General features: G+C 46.3%; 1 protein-coding gene across 1 annotated transcript in view; it reads left to right on the top strand.

Annotated features, from left to right (window-relative positions):
• The window catches only part of NOL8 (nucleolar protein 8), a 45,607-nt gene extending 35,627 nt beyond the window's left edge, over window positions 1-9,980 (top strand). The window contains exons 13-17 of the mRNA XM_068251993.1: window positions 1,070-1,356; window positions 4,271-4,397; window positions 5,863-5,927; window positions 6,008-6,084; window positions 9,587-9,980. Coding sequence (XP_068108094.1) covers window positions 1,070-1,356; window positions 4,271-4,397; window positions 5,863-5,927; window positions 6,008-6,084; window positions 9,587-9,640 — 610 coding nt within the window. The 3' untranslated portion in view covers window positions 9,641-9,980. The remainder of the gene's footprint in view (window positions 1-1,069; window positions 1,357-4,270; window positions 4,398-5,862; window positions 5,928-6,007; window positions 6,085-9,586) is intronic.
• Window positions 9,981-10,739: the final 759 nt, after the last annotated feature.

Below are 10,739 nucleotides of genomic sequence, written 5' to 3' on the forward strand. Positions count from 1 at the left end.
CCTGAGGTGAGAATAATATGGAGGCCGCCATATTTATTTTCTTTTAGGCAATACCAGTTGCCTGGCTGCCCTGCTGATCCTCTGCCTCTAATGCTTTCAACCATAGCCCCTGAACAAGCATGCAGCAGGTCAAGGGTTTCTGACAATATTGTCAGATCTGACAAGATTAGCCGCATGCTTGTTTCTGGTGTAATTCAGTCACTACTGCAGCCAAATAGATCAGCAGGACTTCTAGGCAACTGGTCTTGCTTAACTGGAAATAAATATGGCATCCTCCATATTGCTGTCACCTCGGGTTCACTTTAAGAACTATTTTTAGCATATAAGACGCACTTTTTATATCCCAAAAATGGGGAGAAAAGGTCCCTGCGTCTTACATGCCAAATACAGGGAGTCCTTGACTTACGGACTCCCGCCGATATGAACTGCTGACCTGCCGCAATGTCGGGGACTCCGTGTTCTCCCCGTGTGTCATCCACTCCCCCTTCTGTCTTCCCCGATCCCCGTGTATCGTCAGCAGCAGCACAGCTCACCTCATTCAGCGTCTCCAGCAGCGATCAGAGACTTCTCCTCCCTCACCGTGCCCCTAGTGCTGGCTTCTGATGATGATGCGATCAGCAGAAGACGGCACTAGGGGAACAGTGAGAGAGAGGAGAAGTCTCTGATCGCTGCTGGAGCCGCTGAGTGAGGTGAGCCGTGCTGCTGCTAACGATACATGGGAAGCGGGGGAGGACAGAATGAGGTACAAGGGGGGCACAATAATTGGGGGAGAACATCTACAAGACGCTCCTGGACTAAACGTAGGTGCATCTTATATGCAGAAAAATACGGTACAGTATATCCCTAATTATATCGTCTGTCAAGATCCTGTAAAGTCTTGCCTTCACTAGTCCAGGGCTGCAGCCAGGGAGAATGCTGCTACATCAAGATGACTGAGGCTCCTAGCACACACTGCTCATGGTGCAATAATACCATCACTGGCATTTTTGGGGACGCAGAAGCTGCCCACCATTACAGTTTTGATTCCCATACGTTTTATTTCAAAATTATTTCTTTTTACTTTTCTTAGCAAATCTGAGAGAAAGAAAAAGCGCCTGGAAGCGGAGAAACTGCCGGAGGTATCCAAAGACACCTATCATGAAATAAACGTGGACCTCAAGGAGGTGTTCAGCACTTTCAAGCCTCAAGGTGCAGAGCAGGCGGAGGTCACATGGGACCAGCAGCTGGAGCCTGAGAAGATAGAGGAGGAGGACACTTCAGACAAGGACTTCAGCTTCCAGAACCAGGCCCAGGAGCCAGCCGGATTCACATTCTCATTCTTTGGGAATAATGAAGAAGAAAATGTGCCCAGTAATGGTAAGAAAACTGCCGATCCGCCGTCCAACACATCTGTTTGTCGTAATAATTTTGGTCTGCGGTGGATTGGCATTCAGTTTGCAGCGGACTGGCAAATGGTGCATGGGAAACGACCTGCGGCCTCCTCCGCTGTCAAAGGCTGATCGCACTTTATAAATTGTATATTTATTTTTATTTTTTTCCAGTGTAAAGAGAACCAGAGGCGGGGTTCTCACAACGAAATCCCAATACAGAGGCTGGGTCTGCCTATAGATCCCAGCCTCTGTTGCTATTCAGATCCCCCCTAAATCCCCCCTGCAATCAGCCAGACCCTATAAATCACATACGCGCTGTGCAGGCTGTGTATACCTTTGTAACGTCAGTCTCCGCTCTCCCCCGCCTCCTGCATCGCTCCGGTCCCCGCCCACGTCCCTTCCCTCCAATCAGCGGGGAGGGAAGGGACGCAGGCGGGGACCGGAGTGATGCAGGAGGCGGGAAGAGCGGAGACTGACGTTACAAAGGTATACACAGCCCACTCTGACAAGCTGCGTGTCAGCAGCGCGGCTGTGTTTTATGGGGAGATTGCAGAGCGCAGGGGGGGCTTAGGGGCGATCTAGATAGCAACAGAGGCTGAGCTTTATAGACAGACCCAGCCTCTGTATGTGGATTTTATTCTCAGAACCCCGCCTCGGGTTCTCTTTAAAGGGAAGGTTCAGGGACGCTGTGAAAAAAACAAAAATCCAAATCCACTTACCTGGGGCTTCCTCCAGCCCGTGGCAGGCAGGAGGTGCCCTCGTCGCGGCTCCGCAGGCTCCCGGTCTCCTCCGGTAGCGCGCCTGACCTGGCCAGGCCGGCTGCCAGGTCGGGCTCTTCTGCGCTCCAATGTGCGGCTCACTGGTGCGCATTGACGTCATCGGACGTCCTCCGGGCTGTACTGCGCAGGTGCAGAACTACTGAGCCTGCGCAGAACAGCCCGGAGGACGTCCGATGACGTCAGCGCGCACCAGTGAGCCGCACATTGGAGCGCAGAAGAGCCCGACCTGGCAGCCGGCCTGGCCAGGTCAGGCGCGCGCCACCGGAGGAGACCGGGAGCCTGCGGAGCCGCGACGAGGGCACCTCCTGCCTGCCACGGGCTGGAGGAAGCCCCAGGTAAGTGGATTTGGATTTTTGTTTTTTTCACAGCGTCCCTGAACCTTCCCTTTAAGTCTTAATAGACCTGTAGTGAAAAAAGTGCCCTTGGAGGGTACTTACTTTCAGAGGGGGAAGCCGCTGGATCCTTATGAGGCTTTCCCTGTACCCATCCGTCCCTCCATTCCAGGGCCGGGACCCCCGAAAGTACACTGACAAGGGCTTATCGATTTCTCACACAGGCACATTAGTCATCTGGCTCTACAAGTAAGACAATGCTGTGGTGCGCCACGGGCAGGCACACTAGCAGCTCACCACTCGGGTTTCGGCTCCACTGCCCAATCACGCTGCTCAATACAGCGGACTCATGGGGCTCAGCTATTTCCTCCCATCACAGCATTGTTTTGCTTGTAGACAGTTCAGGGGTCTCTGCGAAGGACGGGGGGAGCCTCATTACGATCCAGAAGCCCAAAGGGAAACCCTTTGAGGTAAGTACCGCCCAGGGGCACTTTTCCTCGCGGTGCGGCATGCCTCTTGCCTGTACAGTAGCACGGAGACGCTCGGGCTTGGCTTTTTCTGCTGAGCATGGGTAGCTCTATGCTACTGTGCAGGCGGATGTCATCCTGCGCCGCTTGTCCATTCTTGTTCATGTACGAGGGTGCAGCTGCAAACTTTTGGAAGGTCCCTGGCAGCGGTGGTGGTCTGGAGGAGGATGTCTGAAGCTAAGAGGCCATATGTCAAAATAAATCCTCTCTCCTAGTCCGAAGCCGTCCTGCTTTGCTGCACACACAGCCTGAATTCCAGAGCTTTATGCATCTTCCTTACTTCCTGGTGTGCAATGAGACAGTGCTAGGTTTACTTTCACGGGAATATCCGCTCCACTTTAGAACTCAAGCTGAGCTGAACAGTATAGCTGGCCAGACTGTTAATGACTTGAGCCATTAACATCATGCAACGGGCCTTGGGCACTGGAAAGTACAAATCTGGCCCTGGGTCAGCAACTGATTTTTCTCGGTTTTAAACTTCCAGGTTTGGAAACAAAAAAGGGACACCAAGAGCCCAGTACGGTGTAGTGGATTAAATTGCAAATGAGATGAAACCGGTACACTGTATAATATTATACTCACAAACATGGGTTACCACAAAGGCAACCACTGTAAAGGCAAGTGGGGAGAATTAGAACCTGACTCCACTCAGGTTTAGAAGTCGCTCTCTGTAGATAGGAAACAATCAGGGGTAACACCCCCCCCTCCTCCAGGGGTGGTCTTTATGATGCGATGAGATACAGTAACAGAGGCACTATAATAAATAAACTAGCTGGGTAATAAAACAAACCTGTAAGGTTCAATGAGATACAGTAATACAGGTGCCAAAATACGATTAAAAACCTCTAAAATCCTTTTAAAAAGGAGGTAGTGGTGGACTTACCTCCACTGTAAGTAGACACGAGATCTGTTGATAGCCAGTCAACAATAGAATTGTCCCAGAGGCGCTTGGCCCAGATATTGATCTACAGAGTTGTCTTTTGCTCCGTTACTGCCTGATGAAGCAGGATTGTGCCTGCGAAACGCGTTGCATTGTGGAGTTTTAAAATAAATTCTATTGTTTACTGACTATCAACAGATCTTGTGTCTACTTACTGTGGAGGTAAGTCCCCCACTACCTCCTTTTTAAACGAATTTTAGATGGTTTTATCGTATTTTGGTGCCTCTGTTACTGTATCTCATCGAAACTTACAGGTTTGTTTTATTACCCAGCTAGTTTTAAATAATATTATTGCGTACTATTTCTTCTGACCTCTTTACAGAACCCTATAAAACCGAGACCATCAAGCCAGCGAAGGTGGTGTGGCAGGAGGACCCGCGATTCCAGGACAGCAGCTCAGGAGAAGACGAGGAGGAAGATAAATCTATGGCTGTAGATGAAAAACCAAGGTGATGCTCGAAATCTAATCATACAAACAGGGAAGTGGGTGACGCCACAGCAGATTAGATTAAGGCGGACCTGAACTCAGAACTTCCTCTCTGCTCGGTTCTGGAGCGTTTTTAAAAACGCTTGCAGGGGGAAAACCGCTTGGGTAATGTATTTCAACGGGCTGGCGCACACCAGAGCGGTTTATTTTTTCCCCAAACACAAACTCGGGGGCTGCAGCATTTTTTAGATTTCTGAGTATAGGAAAGTGGAAAACCGCTCTGGAAAACGCTAGATTAGAGCGGTTTTGCAGGCGTTTTTGTTACAGAAGCTGTTCAGTAAGAGCTTTACTGTAACAATATACGAAATCTGCTACACAAAAACGTTCCAAAAACCGCTAGGCATGTTTAGAAAAACTTTTCTAAACAGGCCTAGGAATCGCTCTAAAAATCTGCTTCAAAATCCTCTAACGTTAGCAGATCTGCTAGAGGTTTTGGGTGTGCGCTGGGCCTGAGAGAGTCCAGGAGCCCAATGGTGCAGTATCCTTAGACAAAGTGATGTAAGCACACGTGTATACGTTTTATACTCGCAAGGATGGGTTGCAAAACTTGCAACCACCGCCTGAATCAGCGGGAATATAACCGTCCCAGCTCGTGGCCCCAGGTCTGCTGGTGGAGATGCTGGTCGGTCGCTCTCCTGGATTAGTTGTGTGAACTAAAGGTCCTCAGGACTCAAACCCCTATGGGGTATGGACTATACTAAAAAACACAGGTGGAGGCGCTCTTGATGGTATTATACTACTAGATGTTGTATATGTTACGGCCAGAACCCGAAGTGTGGCTACTTCGGGTTCTGGCCGGCCAATGTGTGAAGTGGCCGCAGCGCAGCGGCCAATGTTAGAAATGTAATGATTACACTAAGCTCAATGTATTTTAAGGCCGTCTCGCTACGGCCAAATGTATTACAACTTGGTTAATTTAATTAAATATAGCCGGCGGCAATGTAATAGATGAAGCCGCCGCCTTTCGCACTGCCTCCTCTTCCCCCCCCCCCCCCCCCCCGCCTCTCTCCTCTCCCTGCCTTCTATACAAGAAGTAGCAGCCGGCGGGGACATGCAGCCGGAGAGTCGTTCATCGCGGCAGGGGAAGCAGAGCGGGGAGGCTGCAGACATTGCTTCTGCCAGCACCCACTCTGCAGTAACGGCAGGATTCACATGCCACGATAAACGACTCTCGGAGACACTCATGTCCCCGGCTGCTCCGTATTGTATAGGAGGCAGGGAGAGGAGAGAGGTGGGGGGGGGGGATCGCCCGCTTCCTCAGGTCAATACAAGTGTCTTTAAATGGTGTAAATTGCTTAGCAGGTTGAAGTAGTATAAGCAAGTCCCGTGGGGTTTAAACTGGTACCTAATCAACTCTGTTTTGCGTGCATCATTGTTATCCTGGTTTTTGCGCAGTCTCACCTGCTCTTTTTGTTTACCTCCCGTAGCGCACAGCCAGCAACCAGCAGCATCCGATTCTTCTTTTTTGTTAAAGATGATGAACGGTTAAAAAGTAAGTGTGACTCTTTTTGTTGTGTAGGACGTCCTCTGCATGTAAAATTCTTATTATGTATTTTATCATCCTTCTCATAGCGGGTCCAAAGACGTTTTGTCGCTCGTCCATTACAGAGCCAGAGGACTGGGAACAGAGAAGGGATAGCCTGCTAGAGGTAACCTCACAGTGCTGCCAAACAACATACTGTCACTTTCCAACGGTTTTATTTTAGGCTGATTTTCACTTGTAAATATACACAGATGTCACGGGTAGCTATTTGAATTATGCAAATAAACTCCATTGATTATGACAACACGGATTCCAAATGATGCTGCTTACTAATGGTCAATAACAGAGATGGGCTTTCGAGTAGGAAGCCATTCTAATTTGGAATTAAAATGAGGCTTACCCAAGTTCGTCGGCTTCTCTGCGTCTCAATCCACCTCGCACGCGACCTATGGGACGCGTTCCAAGACTCGCTTCCTCAATTCCTCCTTCTGGCTTGAAGGAGGAAGTGTGGTAGTGAGTTGTGCAATGCGTCCCATAAGTCGCGTGCGAGTGGATTGAAACAAACAGAAGCCAACGGACTTCTGGGTAAGTAACCCCCTGTCTTCCGTGCTCACACCTGAGGCAATTAAGCATCATTTTAACCACTTCCTGTCCCTATGATGTGAAAATAAGTCTATGCACTCTCCCCCCTACAAAATCTTAGATAACACGGTTTGTTTATCTCTGACCTGATAACATCACTACAGAGTCGTAAAGAAATGACCGCAAACCCCTCTCCTCCTCCCAGTAAATTAAATTGCAGAGTAAATTAGTAAACAAGTGTAAAATACACATTCCAGGAGCAGACAGTAGCAGATTGTATAAATTACTTAATTGTTACATCTACTACATGATCAAAACAAAATGAACTGTTTAAGCAGGAGGGATATACAAAGAAAATGTGTATGTGAGAATCTGCTCAGCTGCCTGTGCAGACAGGCAGCGTTTTGACCACTGTTCACGTCTGCATTCTGCAGGTCTCTTTAAGAGAGACTTTCTGTCAGTTCTGCAGCTTGTGTTGCTGAGGAATTTGCATACATTAGTCATGCAAATCCGTTACCTGCCTTCTTTTGATGACTAGCACTATAAAAGCATTCTGCTCCCAGAATGCTTTGCTGGACATTTCCCTTCCATGGTCTGTTCCTGATGGACACTGCTGGAGTGTCAGCCATTGCTATCTAGTATAGTTAATTCCTGGGGGGTGCTTTAGGCTCCCCTTCTAGTCCAGTCAGGTTGTATTATCTGTTTTGCCTGTTCCGTCTGTCTTGTGTTTGGATCGTACAAGCCCTAGCGTTAGCGGCTGTGGATCCTTCTGATTGAGTCTGGAGTGTAGGTTGGAACAGCGGTTGTTTCTGCCTACCTCATCTGTTCTGTCTGCCGTGTGTTTGGATCGCACTCGCCCTAGCGCTAGTGCTGGGGATCCTTCTGTTCTGTCTCCTGGGATCACGCTAGCTACTTTTCGCTAGCGCTGGGGATCCTTCTGTTCTGTCTTCTGGGATCGCACTAGCCACTTTTCGCTAGCGCTGGGGATCCTTCTGTTCTGCTACTGTCTCCTGGGATCGCGCTAGCTACTTTTCGCTAGCGCTGGGGATCCTTCTGTTCTGTCTTCTGGGATCGCGCTAGCCACTTTTCGCTAGCGCTGGGGATCCTTCTGTCGCTTGTCCCTGTTTTCGTGTGTCTGTTTTGTCTGCTGCGCTTGCTGGAGGCTCGGTGAGGTAACCGTTAAGCAAGCGCTCGCGTCCTCTGTTTCATGTTTGTCTGTTAATGGTTAGTTAGGCGTGCTTGTCTCTATTGTGCTCATCACGTGGAGACCGCGCATAACCGCGTGCACTGTTGCGAATGAGTGCGGTGTTCGCGGTTAGCTAGCATTTGTTATTTTCCGTATCTCCTTATTGTATTATTTGCTGTGCCTTTGCTACTCTCGTGCTCCGCCTTGCTGGAACCTTGTGTCACGTCTGGCGATCGCACCTCTCGCGATCGCGTTCCTGCTTCTTATCTGCTGTGGTGTGTGCACAGTAGCGGGTTGGCGACTAATTTTATGCACACACACACAATCTGTCTCTGTGCTCACTCTCAATCGCTTCTCTTGCGATTGCGTTTCTTCCCTTCGTACAATTCCTGCCTGGCGTGTGTGGTAGGGCAGAGGAGCTGTTCCTCTGCACTCCACAGCTCCACCTGCCGACAGGAATTTCCCTCTGCAGGTGCATAGCACCTAGCCTGGGTGTCCTCAATAATACGCTTGTGGAGGAAATCCGCCGCGTCAGCGCACGTCTGGTGCGCTGACCACGGAGACGATTCCGCAATCGTTACAGTGTGGGTTTAATGTGCAATAGAACTGTTTACATTAAAGCTATAATGTATGAAAGTGGATAAATTGTTTCCCCCCTTATTTTCTTTTTAAAATGCATAAGAAATAAGGTAATTACTAAAAACAAATTCCAGCTACAAAAAGCCTAAATTGTCCTGAAAAAAAACTATATATAGATTATTTAGTTCTGATATTATTGATAAAGTTATTGCCAAAGTAGTCAGAGCTGAGCTGAGCAGTGAAAATGGCCAGGGTAGGGAAGTGGTTAATTCGAATGGCTTCCTACTCGGTAGGCTATCGCTAGTCAATAATAGGCCAATAACTACAGCTTGTATGCAAAGTCACGCACCTGAACTGACACAAGCATGATGGTACTTTTTAAAGAGGAACTGTTGTGAAAAATAACGTAAGATATAAATCTGCTTATTTTTACAATAAATTATAGATTTAGTCAGTGTTTGCCCGTTGTAATATCTTTCCTCTCCCTGATTTACATTCTGACATTTATCACATGTGGTGACATCGTAGATCAGATGATCTCTGCTGAATGTTTATTTACTGAGAGCTCCAAAGCCAGTGCAAAACATCCCTTGTCTCCCAGTATTCTCTGGGAGGGAGGAACTCTGCATAGCTAATCAGCCTAGGCTAAGCATCAATGGGAGGCGCAGGGCTACATATCACTATACAGCAATATATGGCTATAGAAAGTGTTTCTGATGTTGAAACCGGGAAAATGAGTGGTAATCCTGGTTTATTTACTGCATTAAAACATTGTTTGGGTTTAAAAAATCATGTAATTTACAATTTATCCTACACCATTCAATTTTATGAAAAAAAATTGATCAGGCATTTCCACCGCCAAACGAAAAAAAAATCAATCACCTTTGTTGATTGGAAGAAGGTAAAGCATTGAATGATTCTATGTAACCGGTCGTTTTTATCTGAGGAAAAAAATGGGAAAATTGAACGTTTGGTTGTATCGTGTGTGTGTGGCTATCTCTAGGGGATAACTGACAGTGATTGATGCGTTGGAAAATCTCTCTCGCTTTCACTCACTAAACACTCAGATCTGATGAGCTTCTGGCACTTTTTACATATTTTATTCATAAATGTTATTAAAGTCATTTTTTACAGAAAACGACTTGTAATTTATGTGTAGGGTTTCTCTCGGAAAATGCTTAATTAATTTTTCAGCCATTAACTGTTACATGTTGCGGATTTGCATATAAATGAGCGGTTCTGACTTCTGTATGCGTTTATGTTTTTCCTTATTATGAACACATTAGCGTCTGAAATTCATTATGCTGTTTTTTTTTTCTAGGAATGCAGAAAGAGGCACAAAGATGCTAAGAGGAAAATAAAAACCAAGCATTAGAGTAATTATGAGTGATTACGATCCACACATGTGCAGAGTGCCGCGAGACATGCCCATCAGCGCGGCGGTGTCTGCCGCGCGCGCTCCTGCCTCTTCTTATTGCTTCCTATGGAAGAAGGGAGATCTGCATTTCTTGTACTACACAGATTCACAGCAGATTATTTAACATGAAAATGAGTGAAAAATATATCTTTTTGCAAGCGCATATACAGTTTCTACGTTGTTCATTTACTATTTAATTTTTGAAAAGGTTTGTGAACTACCATATATTTGGATAATGAACTGGTAAAATACTGTATTTTAAATTGGTATGAATTACGAAATAAATCCATCAAATATATTTTTCCTTTTATTAATTATAAAACTCTAGTTTTATGCATACCGTGGGATATATCGTAATTTGCAAATACAAACAAAACATTTTAGGCAGCATGGTGGTGTAGTGGTTAGCGCTCTCACCTTGCGGTGCTGGGTCCCCCGGTTCTGGTCCCAGTCAGGTCAACATCTGCAAGGAGTTTGTATGTTCTCCGCGTGTCTGCATTTCCTCCAGGCACTCTGGCTTCCTCCCACATTCCGAAAACATACACATAATGTAAGCAAATTGGCTTTCCTCTAATATAACCACTTAAACTGGATGTATATATTTGTCCAGTGTAGTTGGAGTGCACCACCAGTTTGCTACTAAATTAGGCACATGTGGTATCATTTTAACCGTGACAAGTTGTAGAATACATTTTGGTGTGTCTTAAAGCTGTGAACCACGTCACATGAAAAATAGGTAGGGACAAACTCAGTCAAACAAAGTCATTTTCAGAATTATGATCAAACTTGGGAACGTTTTAGCAACACTACAAGAGACATATGTGGAATCATTTTAACCGTGATAAGTAGTAGAATAATGGAGTTTAAAGAGTTTTAGGGTTGAGGCGCATGTCTCCTGTATTTTTTTTAGTCACAAACTGAATCAAAAGAAATAAAATTTTGCATATTCTGTACCAAAATAAGACTCGTAAAATGAAAACAAAGTGACAGAATATGAAAGAAACAATATATATATATATATATATATATATATATATATATATATATATATATAACC

The sequence above is a fragment of the Hyperolius riggenbachi genome, chromosome 9, assembly GCF_040937935.1.
Source record: "Hyperolius riggenbachi isolate aHypRig1 chromosome 9, aHypRig1.pri, whole genome shotgun sequence".
Lineage (NCBI taxonomy): Eukaryota > Metazoa > Chordata > Amphibia > Anura > Hyperoliidae > Hyperolius > Hyperolius riggenbachi.